Genomic DNA, 26,003 nt, shown 5'->3' on the forward strand with positions numbered 1-26,003 from the left:
TACAGTCTAGACAAGGTAGTGAGCGGTGTGTCAGTTACCGCCAAGAAAGACCAAGCCCTGCCACTTCCAAGTGCCAACTCTATGAGCAGAAACACACTTCAACTTTATGATCAGGAAGAAATAATAAGCCCAGTATGCAAGATTTCCCCACCAACATCTGTCCAAAGACACACTCTTTCATACCAATCTTTTTATTCACACATTTGATAAAAATGTCACAGGAGTGAAATCATTACAATGACATAAGCAATTGTATAGACCAACCCCAAGTGCAGAGTCAAATTGCCAAAAAGCATATGGGCAACGCCCAGCCCCTTATCACATGTGCACTCACACCACTCACCCACGCCACCCACGTCCCAACAATCACAGGCACTAACTTCCAACGTAACCGTAACTGAGGGACTCTTCCTGGTCTGTCAGGCCCTGGGGATGAGGAGAGAGACACAATCAACGAAAGGAAGCTGGGACTGCCGGATGCATCTCCCTGCTCTGCCAACGACGCAGAGAACGCAAGACTTGAAACACCGGGGCAGGCATTTCCTTGGCACAGTACTTAGGCAACAGAAAGGTCGAGGGGCTTAAAGTTCGTCTCAGGTTTAGCTCCCCTTTCAACAACGCAAAAGGGTAGCGAGTGGGGTGGGGAGCAATCTGGTCATTCAAATTCTACGAAATAAGGGGAGGGAGGAGGATTTGAAAGCTGTTCCCGATTCTCCAGTCAGACTGATCCCATCTGGTTGTGACTTTATCTGAACAGCGTAGTTTGCTCTTATTTTAGCTTAGAAAAGGAGGAAAAGCTTCTCAGAGGGACAAGAGGGTCACATAAACCACACCCCCCTCTATATTAGCACTTGGGACAAACTTCCATCTAGCTGTTCACACAGCTTGTCTACAGCTCTGAGAGCTCCAAGGGAGGCGCCCAATCCCCACTCCTCTGCCTTTAGCCTTCCAGGACAGGCAAGTGCTGAGCATCCAGTCAAACCTGAAGTGTGAAAAATAACGCCTCAATCAAAATGGTGTTTTCTATACAGACTATGGAAAAATCCTATTCAACTCCCCAATTCCCACTGTTTAACACAAAGGTTAAAAAAAAAGAAAACAGAGCTAAAGTGTAATGTGTCGAGCATCTCCACTGATCCCATCAAAAACACTGATGATACAGAGAGCCACCGTCTCCCAGTGTTCTTGGTAATCGGCCTGCGGGAGGAGGCAACGACCCAGATGAATACAGCACACGAATACAGAAGAACTGGTCAACTCAAAGGAAACTGCTCTGGGTAGAGGGAGTCAATGGGGTGCGGATGGGAGGCCAAGAGTGATATTTCTTGGTACAAACTTTATGTCCCTAAAGACAGGAGAAGGTGAGGACGAGGCACTTACACTGCCAAGCAACAGTTCACACCACTCAACACCAGGACTGCAACCAGAGCACTCCCCACTATCCCTCACTGAAGACGCAACCGTCCAGGTGGTCCAGCTGGACCTTCAGAACCGAAGGAAACCCAGAGTGCTGCAGAACCGAGGCTGAGAATGGAATGTGGGCAGAGGAAGTAAAAGATGTTGTCCCCTCTGGCCTGAGGTGAGAGGCTTGTTCCAGATTAGCTCAGCGAAACACCAAATTTCCAAATGCTTGGCCTGAGAATATGACGATGCCCCCTCGGACGCCTCCTTCTTCTGTTTTAATAAACAGCAGTAGGGCTCTGAACAGACCGGACACCAGGATTGAATTATCTTGCACTGGTGGTTACAGCAGACACCTTCAAATACACGTCCTGTTTATTCTGCAACAGAGTGAGTGATAAGACACGGAGACAGGGCTAGAAGCAGCCTGTCCCTACTTATCTGAAAGTCCTTCAGGCGTACTCAATCCGGGCAGGGCCACAGCTACCCTCACTCTTCCGCTCAGAAGATGGGGCGGTGGCCTTGGCTTCACTACCCACTTCCAGAGGCTTAGACGAGATATAGTCCTTTACTTTGATCTCCATGTTCTTGGCTTTCAGAGTGGCCATGTGCAGCTTCTCCAGGAAATCTGGCATGCCTGTTGGGAGAGAGGGAAATCTGGGTAGACTGACACACAAACCAACAGTAGGCTCAAAATTAGAAGGGCCTATCTCTTTCCTGATAAGGAGCCAATGCCTCCTTATAGAGATCACAGATGGACTGAGAGACAACCAAAACTTTTAGGGAGTGAAAACAACCCCTGACCTCTGAGATCCTTTGAAAAAGGGTACTGATCAGGCCACATAAATCCCCAAAGGCTCTCTTATGTGATCAAAATATCATTTATCAGTGGCACAGCGTAAATATCTGCCAATTTTGTTTAGAGAAATGTCAAACAGAAACACCTAAACTCCTCTCCATTCTCCCCCTGAGGTGTAAGAAGCCGCCTACAGAGAACCAGAAGAAAGAAAATCACGTGAGGCTGCTTTTAAGGCAAGAGATTGGAAGGGAAAGATGCAGTCACAGCAGTGATGTGTAGCCTCCGTTATGGTGAAAGGGTGGTGAAAGGGAGAAAGGGTGGTGGCCCCCTTTCTCCAGGTGACTGTCCTATAACCACATTTTCTATGCCAGATTTATGGCTTTCAACACGAAAAAGAAAAATGTTAAATGCATTAATGTACACAGTCCATATTAAGCAAATGTTCTTCAGCTTGCCTCTGGGCATAAGTTCCTTTTTGGGTTTCCAGAATTCTTACCCCTCCAAACCGCAGCTGGAGGCTTTACTACCTTCAAGGTAGTATTCAACAATGAACTCGGAAGGGCTCCAGTGAGACAAGTACTAATCTCCTTGAAGCCACCAAGAAGCTAGAGAAAAACAAAATGTTCAGCCCAGGTCCAGGCCCTGTACACAAGCGCCCACTCACCACTGGAAACCATCCAACTAACGCAGTAGCGAGGAAACACTGTCTGGGGATTGTCACTGTACGTCAGCAAGTAGTCAAAGCCATTCTGGAAAAGAAAAACAGCAAAGATGAAGGTACCTGAACTACCCCCACAGCCTCCGTATCCAGTACCACAGAATAACCAAGATCTGACTCTGAGGTGGAGTGGCAGTTTTCCGCTGTGAGCAAAAGAGAGTGAACACTGAAGACCTGAGAGGTTACCATCTCACGAGGTTGGCCCTGGCTGGTGTCTGGGAACTTGGCTCCAGTCAACAGTTAAGTGCTAAGAGTGGCTCCCTGTGTCTCCTCTGCGCAAACAATGCACTTCATACTGAGCACCTGCTTTCCTCCTGGGGGTCTGGGATTTTAGGACACGCTAGGCAGAGGGCGTTCATGTGACCAGCCCCCAGTACAAATCTTGGGCGCTGAGTCTCTACTGGGCTTCCCTGGGTAGAAACATCGCACGCATGTTGCAGCTGGGAGAGGATGTGCTCCGTGGGCCCTCACGGGAGGGAGAGCATGGGGAGACTGCAGTGGGTTCCTCCAGACCCCGCCTGTGTCTTCCCCTTTTGATCCAGCTGTGCATCTTTCCATCACTATAATAAATCTCAGGCATGAGTAAAACTATAAGCTGAGTCCTGTGCGTCCTTTTACTCGATCTTCGAATGGGGGTGTGGTCCTGAGGACCCCAACACATACCCCCAATGTTTAAATATCTTAATCTTTACCAAAATGATATGAACTCTACTACTATTACTGCTAACAGCAAACATGTATACAGTACTTAACCACGTGTCAGGAACTGCTTCAACCCCTCACAACGATCCTATAATAGAGGCACCAATATCTCCCATTTTACAGATGAGGAAACTGAGCACAAAGAGGTTAAGGGACTTTGCCCAAGGTCACCCACATACTCAACGAGAGCCAACATGAACCCAGAATTCTGACCACAGGGCCCATGCACCCATTCTCTCTGGCTCAACCTCTCATTGGTACAGTGAAGGACAGGGATTTAAGAGATTTACAGATGTCCTGATCCCAGGAGAGGTCTGAACCAATTATGCTCCACCCAAAGGGGTAAGAGATCATCCACTACTGCTTATATGGAAAAAAAAGAAGTCAGAACTGAAAACAGTGGTTACCTACAGGAAGAAGGAAGGAACTGGGTAGATGGAACAGGGATATAAGCAAATCACTCTATTTCTTATTTTACATATTTGACTTTGAAAACACAATTTTTTTAATTATTTAATAAAACAAAATTATATTTAAAAAGCAGTTATCTAAAAATCAAAAGTAGACAACAAAGAACCTATGAACTGAGTTGATAGGAAAAACCACAAAGAGAGGACCTATTTCAAGTGACCTTAAAACTCAACATTTTGGGGACTTCCCTGGTGGTCCAGTGGTAAAGAATCCGCCTTACAATGCAGGAGACACAGGTTTGATCCCTGGTCAGGGAACTAAGATCCTACATGCCACAGTGCAACTAAGCCCGTGCGCCACAACTAGGGAGCTAGCGCGCATCAAACTAGAGAGCCTGCGTGCTGCAAAGTACAGAGCTCACGTGCTCTGGACCCCACATGCCACAACTAGAGAAGAGAAAAACCCGCACGCCATAACAAAAGATCCCGTGTGCCGCAATAAAGATCCCACGTGCCACAACTAAGGCCCGATGTAGCCAAATATAAATAAAATATATCTTTAAAAAAAAAAAGCCTCAACATTTTGCACAGTGCATACATATCCTAAAGACAACAAGACATATACCCTACAGTCCTAAATTTTGAGTTAAAAGTACTCGTGTGCACTTAGGATGTATCTTTAAAACAAACAAACAAAATTTATTACTTAGTGCTACCTTCTGAAAAGGCCTAAAAACAGAGTAGGCCCAGAGCTGTGAGAACTCCTAGAAGCCAAACTGTGGTATTTAAATGACATTTCCTTAGAAGGAACCAGGGCTCCCAGAAGAAATGCTCATTTCCAGGTTTACACCTAAAAATATACAAGGTGAACCTGGAACATCTTATAACACCAGAAACCAGGCGAGTCCTGAGGTCAAGTCAAAAGGACTCCAGGCAGTAAGAAGAGGCTCCTAAAGACCAAAAATGGGACACTTTGAACACCGGTAAGAATAACTGGGAACGGACTAAAACCAGCCAAGTATGTGTAAATTTGTGAGTTTCTAATGGCATTTCTTAAAAAAAAAAAAACTTTACCTTTGAAGGACTGCTAGCTGAAAGAACCAATTCGTTATTTTAAAAACTAGTAAATGAAGGAAACAAATCAAGCATTTCTTACGTCCCTTTCCTCTGTGAACTATGGGAAACCAAATAGTTAATGAGGAAATTTTCCCTTAAAGTATGTCACCTAATAAATGGAAATAAATGAAAGAATGGAGGATTTACACAATTAATATTTTGTTAACCTCTAATGAAATAGTGGATCTGAGCAATAATCATTAATCACTTCCAAATTCACAAAGAAAGGGACAATCAGACATTATTTCCTTCTAATAAAGTGGTCTTGCCCCAAACAACCTGAATCTGTTCAAGCCTCTAGATCTAAGCACCCATATACAGGAAACACAGGAGACAGAGAAACGTGTTAAGTGACACTATGGACACTATAGGAATATAACCAGCAAGATCCAGGACAAAGAACCTGCTTCTTCAATAAATACAATTGCAAGGGAAAAAAAGGAGGGAGGGACTTCCCTGGTGGTCCAGTGGTTAAGACTTCACCTTCCAATGCAGGGGGCCTGGCTTCGATCCCTGATTGGGAAACTAGATCCCACATGCATGCCGCAACTAAAGATCCTGCATGCTGCAACAAAGGTCCCATGTGCCGCAACTAAGACCCAGCGCAGCCAAAATAAATTTTTTAAAAAGGAGGAAGAACTCAAGAGATAGATACAAAGCTACAGACAGTATGAACCCATTTCAATGTCTGGATCTTATCCAAATCCTGATTCAAATAAACCAACTACAAAAAAATACATGGACGATCAGGAAAATCTGAACACTACAGATATTTGATATTACGGAATACGATATTATGTTTTCAAAAATCTCTTTTCTTTTTGAGATAAATACTGAAATTTCTATAGAAGAATTCTTCTTTGGTTCTTCTATAGCAAAACTAGAATCTGCTTCAAAATAATCAGGGGAGTGGGAAAGGGAACAGAAAGAGTACAGATAAAACAAGTTTGGTCATTGTCAGAGCTGGGGATGAATACAAAGGGTTCATTCATTATACTCTCTACTTCTTTATCTTTTGTCTACATCTCAAATTTTCCATAAAAACTAGGGAGTTCCCTGTTGCCTAGGAGTTAGGATTCCGGGCTTTCACTGTCATGGCCCGGGTTCAATCCCTGGTCAGGGAACTGAGATCCTGCAAGCCATGCGGCGAGGCCACAAAAAACAAACAAACAAAAAACCTAACAAAACACCATACCTCGGACCAAGGATCTACTTTCCATCTGGCAAACCCAAACTCAGCTGCCTGGTTTTCAAGTACCCTCTGCACATGGTCAAGGTAATTACCACTCCTCCCTAAACTCTGCCCTCCTTTTCAAGCAGTGAGTCAGTCTCTCAACAACCACGGCTCATTCCTAAATTCCCACCGTCCCCAGCCAGGCTCCCCTTCCTAGAAGCAGCTAGCTACCGACAGCAGCCTTCTTGTCTAGCTTCTAAAGCAAGGACTTTAAAACATTTTTTAACTGTATTTACAACACACTGTAAATACTCCTTTTTACACTGTAACCAAGTTCTCTCTCACTCTCTCACACACACACTTGTATATACTTATGTAATCAAACAAAAGTTTCATGAAATATGCTTACACTCAGTTTCCATTCTATTTATTCCTTTTCTCTTTAAGCACTAAATTAATTTTGTCTTCCACTAGTGGGCAGCAATGCGTGGTTTGAAAAATACTGCTCTAAAAAAAAAAAGAAAAAAAAAAATACTGCTCTAGGGCTTCCCCGGTGGCGCAGTGGTTAAGAATCTGCCTGCCAATGCAGGGGACACGGGTTTGAGGCCTGGTCCGGGAAGACCCCACATGCCGCGGAGCAACTAAGCCCGTGCGCCACAACTACTGCAGCCCGCGCTCTAGAGCCTGTGCTCCACAACAAGAGAAGCCACTGCAATGAGAAGCCCGCACACCGCAACAAAGAGTAGCCCCTGCTCGTCGCAACTAGAGAAAGCTCGCATGCAGCAACGAAGAGCCAATGTAGCCAAATAAATAAATAAAATATTTTTTTTAAAAAAAGAAAAAAGAAAAATACTGCTCTCAAAATGGTACCGAAGTCAACACACATCTCCCAGTAAAACAAGAGCAAAACATCACACTGACTGAGGCGAACCACCTTTTATGTCACTCTTAAAGTCCCACTATAGGTGGTATAGACAAAACAACCTGCTGGAAACAACAAAACCATGGTAAGAGAACAGTCGTACAGCTCTAAAACAAACAAAAGTGATGGGTAGAAACAAAGCCATTATAAAGTAAATAAAACTAAAAGCAGCAACCACTGTAATCAGTATGTGTACTCACCAGAGATTTGGCCAAAAACATGAAAGTAAAACACCACACTAAGTGGAAGAAGATATTCCTCTCAAAGGAAGGTCATAAAATTTTAAAGAAGGCAGGACTTCTCTGGTGGCGCAGTGGCTAAGAATCCACCTGCCAGTGCAGGGGACACGGGTTCGAGCCCTGGTCCAGGAAGATCCCACATGCCATGAAGCAACTAAGCCTGTGCGCCACAACTACTGAGCCTGCGCTCTAGAGCCCGTGAGCCACAACTACTGAAGCCCATGCGCCCAGAGCCCATGCTCCGCAACAAGAGAAGCCACCACAATGAGAAGCCCGTGCACTGCAACGAAGAGTAGCCCCCGCTCGCAGTAACTAGAGAAAGCCTGCACGCAGCAACGAAGACCCAGAGCAGCCTAAATAAATTAAAAAAATTTAAAAAGTAAAAATTGTTTTAAAGAAGGCAGAGAGCATTAGTCTAACTCTCTCATTTTACAGACAAGGAAAGAGGAGCCCAGAAAGGTGGTTAAGTGTTCTGCCCACTGTGGGGAAATTTTGATGGAAACGGTGCTCGCTCTGGTTCCTCAATGCCGCTAATGACCGGCCGATGAGTCAGGGGCTGTCGTCTTCTGCTAACTGTCCCTCAGGTAACGGGAGCCATGGGTCATCACTACGTTGTCTCGGGAGGTCTCCCAGGTACACCACTCTACAGCAGGGGTCCCGAAGTGGGGTTCCCAGGCCAGCGGCAGCAGCCTCACCTGGGAACTTCTCAAAACATGCAAATTCTCAGGCCGCAGCCCAGCACTGTTTTAACAAGCTCCAGCGGAGTGTGGTGCAAGTCAAGTGTGAGAACGACGGCGCCCTCCCCAGTTCAGATCAAAGGCATTCCTTGAGAAAATTCATAAGCCGCTAACACATCACCTCTCGGATGATGCAGAACTCACCTCATCAAATGACTTGTGGGGACGGATAACCATTTGGGATTCATATGATCTGACCCTTACAAATTCCGGAGACTCTGGCACACTAGGGTGCTCCACGGCCCTGGGAGGGAGAGAAGTGAGGGAAACTCTAAGTAATGTCTACATACAGAACAGCATGGGAGCTAAAGTTAAGAGGAAAATCTAAAAGGCAGCCTCTAATTTTTTAAATACATCAGAAAAGTCACAAAGATGAATGAGTATAAACTAGGTACTAAAAACAGTGAGTTAAGTTGGTGATTCCTGGCTCACTAGGCTTTTTGTTGAGGAAGAGAGCATTTCTTTTTTTAATTATCAACATTAAGGAGCTAAAGGATTAGTTTAATGAAAAGCTTGTATCCCTTCAATCCTCAGAGATAGTCACCAGTCCCAGCCCACTCACGTTCTAGCTGGGATGCATAGGGCCCGGGCTTGACTCATAAGGCAAACTCCCATCACACATGCATAAATGAAGGACAAGCTAAAGGAACCCAGCAGCAGCCACCACACATACCGTGACACCAACACCATCACGTTGTTTTCCTCATCCACACTATACCGCCGAACATAAACATAATCCCGTGAGTACATTGGATACTAAAGAAAAGGAGGGGCAGGATTAGTGCTCTGCCTCACACGGACATGATAAACGTAAAAGCGGAGGTGAAAATACTCACAGGAAAATGAGTTACCCAGTGAAGAACCTCAGAACCACTAACCACATCCCTCTCGATCACTTCCAGCTTGATCACCAGGGCGTCCCACTTCTTTCTATACTCTGTATCCAGCTGCGGAAACAGAACAGACCATAAAGACCCAAGAGATCCAAAACAAAGCTGCAGAAGACTTCTCCAGATGCTTGGGCCTCTGACCCAAGAATCTTCTGCAACAGTGACCCGACCTAAAAGGCAGTGCCAAAGTGTCAAAGACACGGCTGTGTTTACTATAGACGAGTCTTTTAAAATCCCTTCCTGTAGGCCAATCCCATTACCTTGAAAATGAATCTTAACAAGAAAAAGACAAGTGTAAGAAAAAAATATTGTAATAGACATGTCTGGGGAAAATACAGTAGTCAGTGAGATAAATGTGTATGGGTGAAACGATTCTAAAAAGTTTTAAACAGACAGAAAGTCCAAAAGTATGAGCAGACACCTCACAGAAATACAAGCTGCGTATTTTTAAAAATATGTAGCATCACTAGTAACTACGGAATTTCAAAGTAAGACATATATCATACATATCCAAACCAACAAAAACTCAATACAGATTGACAAAATTCAGTGCTTAGGGGAAAGCATGCACTTGCGTATTAGTAGTGTGTGTTATAACCATCAAACTCAAAGTCCAGTAAAACATGAAAACTCCAGGAAGGAAAAAAAATTTTTTTGTAGAACTCTGGGTAATCCCACCTCCCCTTTCATACATTTCCCCACAAGGAGGAACAGAGTCTTTAAACACATACTCTTCATCTTTATCAAATAAACACCTTCACTGTAGATAAGTTCCAGATTGCTAAATCCTGACTGCATCTGTACTGAAGGAGAAAATGCCATAGAGGACATCGTTGGGCCAGTAGGTAAAACTGGAATACAAAGATTCTGTAAGTGCTGCATCAGTTAAATTTATACTGACTTTGATAATGGTACCATGGCTAGCTAGGAGAATATGTCTAGTTTTAGGAAATATACACTGAAGCATTTTGGAATAAAGGGTATGTAACTTACCCTTAAATTAAGAAAAAACCCTATAAAGCCATATAAAATATATTCAAGCACTCAAATCCATTCCTCTATTTGATCTTCCCAACAGTCCTGTAAAGGGTAGACCTGGCCTCATCCCTACTGGACAAACAAGTTATAAATCAAAGGTTTACCCAGAGGTCATTTGACGCGAAATGAGGGGTAGAGAAATAGACAGATGGATTGAAGCCAATGTCTTCTGAGTCAGAGAAATTACTCATGTGGACGATGGCAAGTGGACTTCTAGGCTTAGTGGCTCCAGATCTGGGCAGAAAAATGTACTCACCTGAACATTGAAGAACTGCCGAGGTGTCACATCTGTGTAGGTTCCAAAAACTAGAATGACAGGAAAGAATAATGTTTGCCAGACTCTCGTCACTTAACTGCATTTCAGTTGTAGAGTAATGACTGACAGATCTTAAAGGCAGATTCAGAAACTAGAAGTCATATTGGGGCGGCAAAGTAAGACAAAGGTAACCTATAGCAAAGTGTAGCAAAGACATGGAGACTCTTGTCATCTGGGAGAGGAAAAACAACAAACAGGGCAATTTTCCCAAGAAACCCCCAGAACGGAAGAGTTTAGAGAGCATAGGAACACAGTGCTGTGCACCTGCCAGCATGAACACTCTTACCAGCAGCCAAGCTGGGCTCACCTCTGTACTGGTAAAGGGGGGTGCCTGTAATGGGGCGCCGCCACAGCTTGAAGTGTTTCTTATCCATCACCATTTCCCATGGTTGCTCTTTGCCTCCTGAATCTTCATCCCTTTCTGTTGGGGATTTTGGTTCTGGAGGGTGGTGGTCAACTCCAGAGCTCCGAAACGTACTTGACATTTCCTCCAACCGTTTCATCTCATCAATGGATCTGGAGAGAAAAACAACAGGCATGGTGCAATGGTTGGAGTCTGCCCTGTGAATTGCAATGGCCACACAAAGACTTGTACAGAACGGTGTGGCTTTAAAACAGTATAAAGTGTAGGGAATAAAAATACGAGTTCCTGAGTCTGAATCCCAGTCCAATATTCATCAACTAGAATATTAAACAACTTAACTAATCCCTATTTCTTAATCTGTAAAATGGGGATAATAATAGTACCTACGTCAAAGGTTGATTATAAAAATTAAAAAAATTTACCTGTAAAGTGCTTAACACCAGGCATATAATTAGCCCTCAAATGTTAACTATTATAATTTATGACTATGAAATGTCATTTGATACCTTTTGTCCGTTTTTTATTGGGTTGTCTTCCTATCACATTATAAGAGTATTTATATATATTTTCCTCCTCTCTTTTAAAGAGATAATTCACATAAGAATCATCCTTTTACTGTATACAAATCAGTGCTTTTTAGTATAGTCCCAAGGTTGTACAGCCATCACCACTAATTCCAGAACACTGTCATCATCTCCAAAAGAAACCTATACTCATCAGCAGTTAACTCCTCATAGCCCCTGATAACTACTAACCTACTTTCTGTCTCTATGAGCTTGCCTATCCGGAAATTTCATATAAATGGAATATTACAAAATATGGTCTCTTGGATCTGGCTTTTTTCACTTAGCATATTTACAAGGTTCATTCACGCTATACTTTATTCCTTTTATGACTGAATAATATTCCATTGTATGGATGTATCACATTTTGTCTATCCATTCATCAGGTGATGGACATTTAGGTGGTTTCTACTTTATGGCTATTATGAATAACACTGCTATTAATATTTGCATACAACTTTTGTATAGACATAAGCTTTCAGTTTTCTTGGGTAGATTCCTAGGAGTGGACTTGCTGGGTCATGGAAACTCTGTTTAACTTTTTAAGGAAGTGCCAAGTTATTTTCCAAAGCAGCTGTTCCATTTCTATATTCACACCAACAATGTATGAGGGTTCCAACTGCTTCACATCGTTGCCAACACTTGTTATTGTCCCATCTTTTCCAGCAATCCTAGTGGGTGTGAAGTGGTATCTCATTGTGTTCTTCCATTTGTATTCCCCTAATAATGACTATTGACATTGAGCATATTTTTATGTGTTTATGGGCCATTTGTGTATCTTCTTTGGAGAAAGATCTACTGAAATCTTTGTTTTAAATTGGGTTGTCTTTTTACTGTCAAATTTTAAGAGTTCTTTATACATTCTGAATACTAGTCTCTTAACAAATACACAATTTATAAATATTTTCTCTGACTCTGTGGGTCATCCTTCCACTTTCTTGATAGTAAACTTTGATGCACAGAAGTTTTCAATTCTTTTTCTGGCCGCGCCGCGCTGCATGTGGGATGTTAGTTCCCCGACCAGGGATCGAACCTGCATCAGAAGCACAGAGTCTTAACTACTGGGCCACCAGGGAAGTCCCCGTAAGTTTTCAATTTTGATGAAGTTAATCTATTTTTTCTTTGATTGTTCAATTTTTTGGTGTTATATCTAAGAAACCAGTGCCTAATCCAGTATCAAAAGAACTTATGCCTATGCCTTCTTTTAAGAGTTTTAGGTTACATTTAGGTCTTTGGTCCATTTTAACTTTGTGTATGGTTTGAGGTAGGGGTGTAAATTCACTATTTTGCATGTGCACCTCCAGTTGTCCCAGCACCATTTGTTGAAGACTATTCTTTCCCCATTGAATTGTCTTGCCACTTTTGTTGAAACTCAAATCGACCACAAAGCTAAGAGTTTATTTCTAAACTCTAAGTTTAATTCCTACAATTTATATATCTATCCTTATGCCAGTACCATTATCATCTTAAGTACTGTAGCTTTGTAGTGAATTCTAAAATTGGAAAGGGTGAGTCCTTCAACTCTGTCCTCCTTTTTCAAGATTGTTTTGACTATTCTGGGTCTTTCATTTCCATGTAAGTATCCTAAGGAATCCACAGGAACTTACTGGAGCTAATAAAGGAGTTCAGCAAGCTTGCAGGATATAAGATCAATTTACAAAAATCGTATTTCTATACAGTAGCAATGAACAATCTGAAAATAAAATTGAGAAAACAATGCTATTTATCATAGCATCAAAAAGAATAAAATAATAAGGAATAAATTTACAAAAGAAGTTGGGCTTCCCTGGTGGCGCAGTAGTTGAGAGTCCGCCTGCTGGTGCAGGGGGACACGGGTTCGTGCCCCGGTCCGGTAGGATCCCGCGTGCCGTGGAGTGGCTGGGCCCGTGGGCCATGGCCACTGGGCCTGCGCGTCCGGAGACTGTGCTCCGCAGCGGGACAGGCCACAGCAGTGAGAGGCCCGTGTACAGCAAAAAAAAAAAAAAAAAAAAAAAAGAAGTGAAAGACACACTAAAAACTACCAAAAGATCACTGAAAGAAATTTTAAAAGACATAAATGGAAAGATATATTGTGTTCATGGGTTGAAGGCCTTGATATTGTTGAGATGGCAAAACTACCCAAAGTGATCTATAAATTCAACATAATAATTTCTATCAAAATCATAGACTATTTTGTGGAAACTGACCAGCTGATCCCTAGGTAAACAACAAGGGCCTACTGTATAGCACCAGAAACTATACTCAATATCTTGTAATAACCTGTAATGGGAAAGAATCTGAAAAAGAACACACTACTGTATATAAAACAGGTAAACAACAAGGACCTACGGTATATAATCCTTTTTATGTGTTGCTGAATTCAGTTTGTTAGTATTTTGTTCAGAACGGCATAAAGCCTAGAAACATTCAAAACAATACCATATGTCAAAGTATGTGTCATTATATATCATTTAGGGATGTATACATATGTATAAAGACACAGATGGTAATGAAATATAATAAATTGGGATAGTCTGGGGGACAGAGGATATTTCATTGGAAAAGGGTCCAGAGGAGGCTTTAATTGTATTTACAACGTTTTAGTTCTTAAATATAACTGTATTTGTAACATTCATGTTTTTCTTTAAACCTTTTTATATATCTGAAACATTAAAAAAAAAAATCTTTTTTAAACATGGTTTGTTTTCCCCTTAACCTGGTAGGATGAATTGGGAGATTGGGATTGACATATATACACTAATATGTATAAAACAGATAATTAATAAGAATCAGCTGTATAAAAAATAAATAAAATTCAAAAGAGATGTGGTATGTATATATGATGGAATATTACTTAGCCATAAAAAAGGATGAAATAATGCCATCTGCAGCAACATGGATGGACCTAGAGATTGTCATATTGAGTGAAGTAAGTCAGACACACATAAATATGATATCGCTTATATGTGGAATCTAAAAAAATGGTACAAGTGAACTTATTTACAAAACAGAAATAGAGTCACAGATGTAAAAAACAAACTTATGATTGCCAAGGGGGTAAGGGGGGGAGGGATAAATTGGGAGACTGGGAATGACATATACACACTACTATATATAAAATAGATAACTAATAAGAACCTACTGTATAACACAGGGAACTCTACTCAATACTCTAATGACTTATATGGGAAAAGAATCTAAAAGAGTGGATATATGTATAGGTATAACTGATCCACTTTGCTGTGCAGCAGAAACTAACACAACATTGTAAATCAACTATACTCCAATAAAAATGTTTTTAAAAAGCAAAAAAACAAAAAAACATGGTTTGTTTTCCCTTTAACCTTTTTTTTTTTTTTGGCTGCATTGGGTCTTTGTTGCTGTGCGTGGGCTTTCTCTAGTTGCGGTGAGTGGGGGCTACTCTTTGTTGCGGTGCGTGGGCTTCTCATTGCGGTGGCTTCTCTTGTTGCAGAGCACAGGCTCTAGGTGCACGGGCTTCAGTAGTTGTGGAGAGCAGCCTCAGTAGTTGTGGCACACGGGCTTAGTTACTCTGCAGCATGTGGGATCCTCCCCAACCAGGACTCAAACCCGTGTCCCCTGCACTGGCAGGCGGATTCTTAACACTGCGCCTCCAGGGAAGCCCCTCCCCTTAACCTTTAAACAGCAGTTAGGAAAGCAAGATTGCTGGCTGACTATGTCACTTCTGCAATTCAAGACTGAAGACACCACCTACTGATACATTCTGTCTGAAAGGCCCTTTCATGCCTTTTTAACCCTCAAAAACCCCACAAGGGTCAAGGTTAACTCCCAGGCAGTTAACCATATACATTTACTTTTATTCCTCTACAGAAACATATCACACAATATTATAATTAATCTATCTTTATATCTGCCACCCTTACTAAACTATGAATTCCCTAAAGGCCCAGAATCAGTCTTTTTCATATTTTTATGTCCAGCTCCTAGCAAGTACCTGGTAAACATTACATGCTCAACAAATGTTCACAGTATAAACTGAGTAAATAAATATGGAAGTAGGCCTTAATAATTCAAATTCTTATTAAAAGATTACATTAACACATTGCTTTAAAAGCCAAAAATTCAAAGTTATACTGGTAACCCAAGATTAAAAGTTTAGAGCAATCCAAAGCAATGGTGAGTGTAGAGATCTGTGTTCTAGTCCTGGCTCTGCCAACTAGCGGTGTGATCTTACGCAAGTCATTTTACCTGCAAAGCCTCCCTTGTTCCACCTGTAAGGTGAGGACATTATTTCTCGAAGGTTTCTATTAGCTCTAAAATTCCAATTCTCTGAATTTTAAACTTTGGAATTAAATGAAAATATTTATATACAGGGACATTTGCTGTTTTCACTGCCTGGAATCTTTTCCTACTTGAAGAGAATCCCCAAATAGGTGAGATGCAGCCCCCATCTCAACCCCTAGCAGTTAGCACATGACTCCTAATTAAAGTGAGGTGAATCAGAGACTTCTGGTAGAGGCTTTGAATCTTGAGGAAATAATACAAGGCACAGGACCTTTTAGATTTTTCTCAGTGATCTTGAGGCAGTTGAGAATCCAGCAGTGCAACAGATCTACGGGAAACAATACCAGCAACACTGCCCAAAGAAGAGCATTCCTGTACCAGTAGCAGGCCTTGGCTGTTCTCTTGGCCAACCTGTACTCTGGCCTTCTTGTCAACGCTCTGAATGACCTAACACCTTTTTGGCTTAAGTTAACCAATATCAGTTTCTTTGTTTTCAACCAATAACCATAGTCAGTACAATTTATACTGATGTTCTGATGAAAAATGTTTAACCATTTTTTTTTTAAGTTTCAATTTGAATTAACGTTACAGAACAAGATTGACTGCTACCATTGCAAAAACCATATAGAAATAGGGAAGGAAATTTAGAGTAGGCAATAAGATCTTGCAGAGGAGAAAGTAAAGTCACAGCTTTGCTCCAAGAACAACAATGCAGGCATCATGTGGAACCAATCATGGCACTTTTGAGGACTAGTAAAGCACCCTTCAATAAAAATTAAGCTGGACTTTTGAATATCCTTATCACATAATGAAGAGGGGCAGGAACGTTGTACGTCTTATGAAAAACACATCAGAGGCCCATAAAATTATATAGTAATATGGTTTTAAGAAAATTAAACTATATGACTACAGGCAGTATTTTTAACGGCCTTCTAAGACTCAAGGTGGTACAGAGCTTCTGACTCACTGCTTAATCAGCCTCTCCTATAGGATTAAAGGTCACTAGGTGGCCTTGATTAAACATGAGACTAAGTCCCTAGGGAGGACAGCAATGTCTTGTGAAGGTATGACACTCATTCTTTGAACAGCACAACATGAATGCTAGAGTAAGACTGCATCATGGAAATGATCGTTATGTCTCAGGTTCGAGAATCTCGGAAGGGTCTCAACTTCTAATTGTTGACATGACAGACATCATTAGCACACAGGTGCACAATCACTATCATATATGTAGAGGAAGGAGAAACCTCTCACCGTGTTATCTCCTTAGCCTGCTGTGCCAAACCTTATTTGGAAGGGATGGGTGTCTAAACCTTGGTATCTAAGAGACTTAAGTAATAAGAAGGGAGAAAAGAAGGACAAAAAAGATTATTCCCAAGATAGTAACAGAACCAGCAGATTAGTAAGAGGATCAAAGAAAGAAAGTCAACGCTTTCCTTTCTTCAAAACTAAAATCATTTCAACATTTGAGAAAGACTGGACTGAGAGCCATGGAAATTGAGGGCATAAAACCATGAAAACAGAAATATAAGCATAATCATATTTGGCTCATCTATAGGGGGTCCTGCCCTAAGTGGAGAGCTTGATAAAAGGCTCCTAAAATGACTCAAATGAAGCCATTCCTGTAATCGGTAACTTCAGTAAGAGGCTGCCTTGTTTCAATGATCCCCTCTCAAATTCCCAATTATTGTCAAAGTTAGAGACCTTTAAGTACAACTGTCATGGGACTTACCTAAAAGACATCAATTAGTTCATTGCAATTCTGAGCGTAGTTCTGATTATCAAAGAAGGTGTAACAGTAAAAACATCCTTAAGTGACAGTGGCGCAAAAAAAAAAAAATTCCTTTAAGCCAAAAGGACTTTTTGTTGATTTATCTAATTAACAGCACATTGAAAAGTTAAAAGACCAAAATGGGAAAATGGCTAATTTTCTTTATGAAACTTTACTGGCACTTATTTACTCAAATTTCTAGAGCAATGAACTGTAACTTTTTTAAAAAAGGGGAGGGAGATTAATAGAACATTTTCCCCTAGGCTCTCATATTTCTTAACTTCCTTCTCCTTTTTGTTCCTGTAATTTTTCTTAATGTCCCAAATCAATAAAAACTTAACTACTGGGACTTCCCTGGTGGCACAGTGGTTAAGAATCTGCCTGCCAATGCAGGGGACACAGGTTCAAGCCCTGGTCCGGGAAGATCCCACATGCCACGGAGCAACTAAGCCCATGCACCACAACTACTGAGCCTGCGCACCACCACTACTGAGCCCACGTGCCACAACTACTGAATCCCACGTGCCTAGAGCCCGTGCTCCACAATAAGAGAAGCCACCGCAATGAGAAGGCTGCACACCGCAAGGAAGAGTAGCCCCCGCTCGCCACAACTAGAAAGACGGCGCGCAGCAACGAAGACCCAACGCAGCCAAAAATAAATAAATTATTTATTTATTTATTTTAAAAAACTTACTACTGTATTTTTCCATAAGATTTGACCTGAGCTCACAGAATGCCAGCTAGCACCAAAAATAATGATTAAAAGTTATATTTTGTCTGATCATTTAATTAAAGCCTATCAGGTAATAACACTAAGCATTAAAAGACCTGATCTCTACACCTGGCCTATCAGTGAGTCAGTCACTTTGTACAAGTTACTTCTTTTCTCTAATTTTCTTGCTGATTCTCGATTAATGAGTTCCTATTTGTTAAGATGTTCTTAAGCACGAGAGAATAGAAAGCAAGGGTTTTTCTTTGTCCTTCTGAACAGAAACTCTACTAACATAAGAAAAAACACACACCACTTCAAGGCACACATTCAAAGAGACATCCTCACACCCCATCACTGTTTGACCAAGACAGCAATGTCTGAATTAGTCTGTACCAGGACAAGTTGGTACAGAAGCAGCACAGAAGAGCCAAAGGCTGTGATTTAGGGGCCATGGGACAATCACGCTCTTCTTCCGTTAACAATGAAAGAAATGCACATGTCCCGCGGCACACTCAACTGTGCTCCATTATGGAAGCTACCCAAAATCATCTCACTAGAACAAACAAAATCTAACATCCTCTAAGCTAGCTATGACAACCTCAGCATCCTTTAAAGCAAACAGAATACTTAAAACACCAAGCCAAAAAAAGTTAACCTATACCCAGAATACCTTATTCAATAAAACACTAGGAATTCCCTGGCGGTCCAGTGACTAGGACTCCATGCTTTCACTGCCGAGGGCATGGGTTCGATCCCTGGTCAGAAAACTGAGATCCAAAACTGAGATCCAGCAAGCTGCGCACGGTGACCCCCCGCAAAATAAATAAATTAGTTAAAAATAAAATATAAACATGACAAGCTATGAGAACAGACCTATGAAGTCACTGTACAAGCAAGATACAGCTGACAGCATATTATTTGCCTCCCTATCAAAATAACATTTAAAAAAATCCTCAGAATGGACTTGATCAAATTTTAAGTACATGACTGAATTCAAGCATGAACTGGACATGTGGTGTTAAATGAGGGCCTTTACTGGAACAACTCTGCAGAGGGTCAAAAAGGGCACCTTAAGTGTTCTTACTGGCCTTCCTCTAAGCTCCTGAAATTCCCAAATGGGTTATCGCAGCTTACCTCTTTAGGAGTTGGATTAGAACCAAGTGCTTCAACTGTCTGATTTCTTTCCGCTACAGTGGGTAATGACTACGGACTCAAGTGTTTACCACATCTATCTCCTATTGTTTTTTCCCCTCTAGCTCCTGCAAATGGGAGACCTACTAAACAGAGGCTCTAGGACATATGGTTGACAAAAATAGATGGAGAAAGACGAAGAACGACATCTATCACCTAGGCCCCAACGCTATTCAACTCCCACCCCCAAAACATCTTCCCTGTCTTTGGCACCCAGGGGCCCTTTCCTGGTCTTTCTCCTCTTCCCCAAACAGATCCAACTGGGAATATTCCCGTCAAACTTCACCACTGTGGAACATGGGTATTTCATCGTCAAAACAGAATGAAAAGTCAAATAGTTAACTGGTAATTTCTCAATTTAAAAGTTTCCTTGGGCTTCCCTGGTGGCGCAGTGGTTGAGAGTCCGCCTGCCGATGCAGGGGACACGGGTTCGTGCCCCGGTCTGGGAGGATCCCACATGCCGCGGAGCGGCTGGGCCCGTGAGCCATGGCCGCTGGGCCTGCGCATCCGGAGCCTGTGCTCCGCAGCGGGAGAGGCCACAACAGAGAGAGGCCCACGTACCGCAAAAAAAAAAAAAAAAAAGTTTCCTTCCCGTACATTCTTTTATTTCTCACACCTGAGAACACCATTAGAACAAATGGACAAGTAGCAAAAGAACACTAACAGAAACTAGGCAAACTACCTATCATGCTTTGATATCTTAATTTTTTTGTGAGTAAGGTTGTTTGTGGTTATGATTTTAAATTGCATTTGTAAAATAGTCATCTTTCCTGCTAGGAAAAGTATTACCAGCTCTTAAGATACACTTGCATTTACTCACAACGCACAATGTTACACTAATAGCTGCCTGGCATCTGGGTGCTACACTTCCATACATGTCATTGTGGTAACTTTACTGAAAAACTTCCATTTTTAACCTAACCAAAAATGTGGAATAAAAGAAGAAGCAGTTAGAACAAATAGACTTGTGTGGAATTTATCTGGTGTAGGGGACTATCCTAGGTTCTTGCAATCAGTTTCAGAGTTTAGGAAGCAGAGTACGTGTGAGGAGAGAGAACACAATTTAAGAATATCTGTTAAAAAGAAAATACAGCGACAACGTAAAGCAAGACCTAAATCAAGGTTTCCCATGATACTACGTGACAACTGTAAGGGCTCAGTTTAGAACCACAGGTTAACAAATTCAGTCAATGGTACTGCACTTTTTTCACACAGAGGTTTTTGATGATGACAGCGTGATTTCAGAGCCTAATAAAACAGTACTTCCAAAGCTCTAGTGGAAGTAGCAAAAAACTGACCTAATTCTTCCAGGTTAAAATGTCTGGGCTACTGGTTTGTCCCAGGAGGGCAAAATCGCTTCCAGCCTCCTAATTCTGCCATGAGTCACAATGACAAGAGCTCTCTGGGCATTTCAAACGAAATCTCATTCGGAATGAAGTGATTTTGTAAATTGCACAAGTATACCCTCAGGTCAAGTTTAAAACCTGTCTGGAACTTGCACCTTTCTGGATATGTTAAAGATTACGTGAACGATGGCCTACTTCAATACCCATTTTCCACAATGCTACTTCTTTAGTGGCATGCGCCCCAAAGTCTCCCTCCTCCACTAACCGACACTTGCATTTATTTCTAACTCGACAAATCAAGTTAACACACAGAGGCAATGAAGAAACGTGCTTTGCTACGACAGGATCAAGCTACTTGCATCGTCACTTCCAGTGCCACCGGGTCAACGGGAGACACCGCCAAGGCAGGCCCCAGGGTTCAACGTTCCCACCTCCCCACCCCACCGCCTCCACCCCAGGGAACAGGCGCGACCTCGCCGCCGACCCCACCTCTGCAACTCCTCCTCCTGGATCCTCTCCTCGTCCCACGCGAACACGCCGGCGAGCGCCGCCATCAAGGCAGAGGCATGGCCTGGGCGTCCGCGCAGCCGGCGCCAGAGGCGACCAAGGAGGATGCGACGCGAGCTCTCCGAGTAGAGGCGGCCGTAGAGCTGCGCGATCTGCTGCGCCCGCCGCACGCGCAGGCCCGTCACGAAGCGGCACTGATTGGCCAGCAGGGCGAGCAGGCCCCCGCCCCGCGCCCCCGCGCGCCCGGTCGCCGCCGCGCCCACCAGCAGCCAGGCAGCCAGGCCGACCGGCGGCCTCCGGGGGAACATGCTGCCCGCACGCCCCGCCGGGCCCAGGTGCTCTCTGAACCCCGCCGCGTGCCCGGACGCGAGCGAGGACTCGCTCAAGGGGTGAAAGGAACGAGCCCGGGAGGGCGCAGGCGACCTCCTGCCGAGCCCCCCTAGTTGGCCGGCCCCAAAGTCGTCTGACGCTCTAACAGGTTCTTCATCTCTCGGCAGCAACCGCTGAGGAAGTCTCCTTTAGGGGAGAGAGTCGGCCATGGCACCGGCCGCGGGGGACGAGCCCGCGACCGCTGCAGGAGGTGCTCCGCGGTTCCGGCCAGACAGCCCTGTCGGGCCCCTGCCTCCTCGGCGTCCTCAGGCCGGCGCCAGGGGCCTTGGTGCAGAGCGCGCGGGAAGCGGCGAGGCTGGCGGCGAGCTCCCCAGCGTTCCGCGTCCGCCACATGCGCTGCCAGCTTGCAACCTATTCCGGTCTCTGCCGCCCGGCCCTGATTGGGCGCGGCCCGGACTCCCGGTGCTGATTGGCGGTGCCAAGTGCCCGTCACCGCCCCTTCGCGCGGCGCGCCGGGACCTGTAGCTAGCAAGGTAGGTGGCGCGGCGGCCAGAGCTAGTCAAGGGCGGCTGGGAGGTTGGTCGGCGGACCCAGCCGACGCCGCCATCTTCCGGCACCCCCGACCCTGCCCTGTGAGGGGGCACGGCCAGGTGCCTGTTAGACCTCTGCGCGGTGCTCGCTCAGGTGTTCTGAGAGGCCTGCGACCGTCGTCTGGCTCACTGATTTGAGACTAGGGTGGGATGGGGTCTCGGCACTGCGTCTGCGGGACGCTGGGAGTATCCAGTTTGGGGAGTCGGAGGCGGGACAGTGTAGACGCCTTTGGTGAGTGGAGACCCTGCCGAGGCCTGGCGGCCGCTGCCCTCGAAACCTTCCTCGGCTTCCCCGCTGGCTTCCCGCAAGCGCCCGGCGCGCCGAGACCACCTCCGAGGCTCGGAGCCTGAGCACTCGGCCTGTCTCTGTGAAGCCTCGACGCGAGAGTGGGCCGGTGTGGCATCCTTAGAGCCCAGGACACTTTCCAGAGAGCTACGTGGCCAGGTGACCCGTCGCAGTCTGGAAATGCGGTAGCCCTTTGGTTAAAGGGACAGCAGAATGGAGTTGCTTGGGGCAGGTGCCCCGGTCGTGTAGTAGCTGTCCTTCTCTCTTTGACCCAAAGGTGGCAGCTTGAGAAGGTAAACAGGTTTCCTAAAACCTACTTTGCACCGCCCATGAACAACCTAGCTAAATGATCTCGAAGGGCATTAACTTATTATTCTGTGCCCAACCTCATTAAAATGAAATGCCTGGAGGTCCACTAGGAAGACCTTACGCGAAATTTGTTTCCTTACTTTTTTTAAACTTACACTAAGTGCCTTATTGACAGACAAACAAAATACTGTAAAAGGAAGTCTTCACGTGAGAGCCTGTGCTCATCCCACGGCAGTGCGTTTAGACACTTTACTCTTAATGTACCTGTTTGAGCAATTTTATATGTTCTTAATAAAAGATGTTTCCAAAAAAAATGCTTTACTGGGAACTGAAATTTAGATCTCTCCAGACTGTCTGATTTTACTCTGGGATTGGTATTGATGTTTATTTTCCCTTGAAATAAGGAGAAATGTATATAACAGAAAATAGTATTTGATGCTTTTCTCAATGATGGTAGGATGGCCGGAACGGGGTGTGAGGGTGTATGGTAAGGCCACTCAAGATGGCTGTTCTCTTGCTCTCTGTACATCCCCTGCCCAACCGGTGCTTGCTTCACCTACACCCTACTGACTTGATTGACCTTCCTACTTACTTGCCCCAGGCCCCAGCTAATGATACCTTTTCAAAAGGATGGTGAGGGGCGTGCCCCTCTGCTGGTTTCCCTGGTAACTAATGAGCCAACCTGATGTCATTTCCCCTGTAACTGGAAATCTCCCCTTCCCCTTGGGAGCAAAGACTGCCACCATGTCCTGCCCATATGCGCCGCACATGGTGGGGTGTCGCTCCAGGACCTTGCTTCAGACGTGTAAGTTCCCCCCATCCATTAAACCATTGATGTCTCTTGCTGACTCCAGGCTCTTTCTTGGGTCTTGAAGCCTGGCAAGCACAGGCCTTGTAGGCCTGCGGGGTGCAGCCCAACACAGGGGAAAAGTTGAATTTTCCTACAGTCCTGCTTCCTTTGATTTAAAGGAGCTTAGCACTTCTGCTTGTTCCTTTTTTGTTTTCTGTTTTTGTTTTGTTCTGTTTACCAAAATGAATTCTCAGGTACTCCAGCTGAGCCCCTCTAATCCCCCCATTTTTCCGCATCGCCATTGCTTCTTTCCCCTCAGTACATAAACGCAATCAAGTTCATCCTCAAAAGAGCTTTGGGAAGAAAAGAGGCCTTTAACTCTTTCTCTTTCCAGTTACCACCCCCTTATCGTTCCTTTTACAGCTATAGTTTTTTCAAAAGATGACATAAACATGCTTGCTGTCTCCATTTCTGTACCTACCTATAAATTCCGCTTTAGAATTTTCAAAATCCATTTCTTCTACACCATTCTCTCTACCACTTGGTTGTTCACACCCTAACAGTACACTCTAGCCTAACTTCTCTTCCAATCCATTATCAACAAACTTTGTTTTGTTTGTGTAACCCCAGAACAATGTTGAAAAACTTTATTCTCTTTGTATATTTTTGAGTTGATCCAAAATTCTTCATCATGGGCTTGTCTTATATAAGTTGGGTTCTGCCTATTAGACCCACCAAAACATAAAGTTGAGTAGGCCCAACAATAATCTATAGTAAGAAGTGGTACATCCAGAATTGGGATGAGCAGGGCCAGGGGCACAGTAAACCACACAAGCAGATGGCCTAGACATCCATGTCACCTAGCATTTATGCACTGATGCCTCTCCCTCAGCTCACACCTAGGGCTGCATAGGAGATTGGGTCCCTTTATGACCAGCTGACAAAGGAGGAAAAAAAGCAAAGTTTGATTTGCTCATAGGTCAAAGTGGTGTGTGGGTGCAAGCTGAAAATGAACTGCGGCTGCACTAGAGCCCCACCCTAGGGTGATCTTGAAAGACAATGGCAAGGGAAATTCTCCCAATGAATAAATCCTCTCACACTTTGTGTGAACAGAAATGTAGGCAAGGTTGGAGTATATATGGACTCAGGGCACTAGCAGATGGCTTGGCTGGTGGCTCAGGAGCCTGGGAGGAGAAAGAAGATGAAGGACACAGAGGTCTGGGATAGAGGGATGTGGATGGATTATGTGTTTGGGCAAAGGAGTGTGCAGATGCCCACCGGAGAGCACCTACCGTGAAAGAAGTACTAAACAACCAAGTAGGAAGAATGACTCACCAATTGATATCAGCCAGATGCTATGAGCCACCTCAGTACTAGCAATGAATGGAGTAGCCACGGTGGCAGGGATGAGAACAACACATGGACCCAAGAGCATGGGCTCCCCTTCACAAAGGGTGACGTAGCTACTGCCACTGCTGAATGTCCAGTCTGCCAGCAATGAAACCAGTGCTGAGCCCCCAAAATGGCAGTATGCCCATAGACAACAGCCAGCCACTCGATGACAAGTTGACTGCATTGGATACCTTCCATCCTGGAAACGGCAGCAACTTCTTTTGATTGGAGTTGCTGCGTTCCGGGTACGGTTTGCCTTTTTTGCCTGCCGGGCCTCAGCCAGCACCACTATCTTGAGTGTTTACTGAGTGTCTGACACATTGACACAGGGTCCCACATAACACCGAATCAGACCAAAGGGCCCATTGCACATCAAAGGGGGTGTGACAGTGGCACATGACCATGGAATCCACTGGCCCTACCACATTCTGTACCATCCAAAAGACGCCAGCCTGAACAGAGAGAAGGAGTAGCCTGTGAAGGCACAGCTGAGGTGCCAGCACAGAGATGCTACCAACTAAGGATGGGCATCATCTCCAGAACACGGTTTATACTCTATCAGCAATCAGGAGACTTCCCTGACAGTCCAGGGGTTAAGACTTCACCTTCCAATGCAGTGGGTGCGGGTTTGACCCCTGGTCGGGGAGCTGAGATCTCACATGCCTCATGGCCAAAAAAAAAAAAAAAAGAAACCAAAACATAAAACAGAAGCAATATTGTAACAAATTCAATGAAGATTTTTCAAATGGTCCACATCAAAAAAATCTTTTAAAAAAAATCAGTATGGTGCTATGTCCCAATAGGAAGAATAAATAGGTCCAGGAACCAAGGGGTGGAAGTAGGAGTGGCTCCATTTACCATTAACCCCAGTGATCCCATTGGGGTATTTACGTCACCACAACTCTGAGCTTTGAGGGTTTTGAGGTCCTGGTTCCCAAAGAGGAAATATTTCCATCCGGAGATGCAGCGTAAGTCCCATTGGACTCATTCACAGTTGCCACCAGGCACTCTTGAGCCAAGGGACCAGGAGGCAAGCAGGAGTCACCATCCTGGCAGCAACAACTGACCCTGATCCTCAGGAAGAGCCAGGCTGCAGTTTCACAATGGGAGCAAAAAGGAAGATGTGTGGCAAGCAGACGATCCAGCTG

The 26,003-nt window shown here is 44.1% G+C and overlaps 1 protein-coding gene across 1 annotated transcript; it reads right to left on the reverse strand.

The window, feature by feature from the left end:
- Positions 1-227: 227 nt before the first annotated feature.
- On the reverse strand, positions 228-21,980 carry STARD7 (StAR related lipid transfer domain containing 7). The gene is made up of 8 exons (XM_082851303.1): positions 21,141-21,980; positions 10,770-10,978; positions 10,403-10,452; positions 9,055-9,165; positions 8,892-8,974; positions 8,363-8,462; positions 2,865-2,949; positions 228-2,038 (listed from the first exon to the last, which is right to left on the reverse strand). Exons 1-8 carry the CDS (start codon positions 21,464-21,466, stop codon positions 1,854-1,856), a joined length of 1,149 nt encoding a protein of 382 aa, XP_082707429.1. The 5' UTR covers positions 21,467-21,980; the 3' UTR covers positions 228-1,853.
- Positions 21,981-26,003: the final 4,023 nt, after the last annotated feature.

The sequence above is a fragment of the Leucopleurus acutus genome (assembly GCF_964270905.1).
Source record: "Leucopleurus acutus genome assembly, chromosome: 12".
NCBI lineage: Eukaryota > Metazoa > Chordata > Mammalia > Artiodactyla > Delphinidae > Leucopleurus > Leucopleurus acutus.

What these genes read in the sequence shown, in the direction of transcription:
- STARD7 (XM_082851303.1), bottom strand. Translation starts at nt 21,466, where the DNA reads ATGTTCCCCCGGAGGCCGCCGGTCGGCCTGGCTGCCTGGCTGCTGGTG. An exon ending in CAGGAGGAGGAGTTGCAGAG is followed by an intron (nt 10,979 to 21,140) that starts GTGGGGTCGGCG and finishes TTTTCTCTCCAG; the next exon opens with ATCCATTGATGAGATGAAAC. An exon ending in GTGATGGTGTTGGTGTCACG is followed by an intron (nt 8,463 to 8,891) that starts GTATGTGTGGTG and finishes TCTCCCTCCCAG; the next exon opens with GGCCGTGGAGCACCCTAGTG.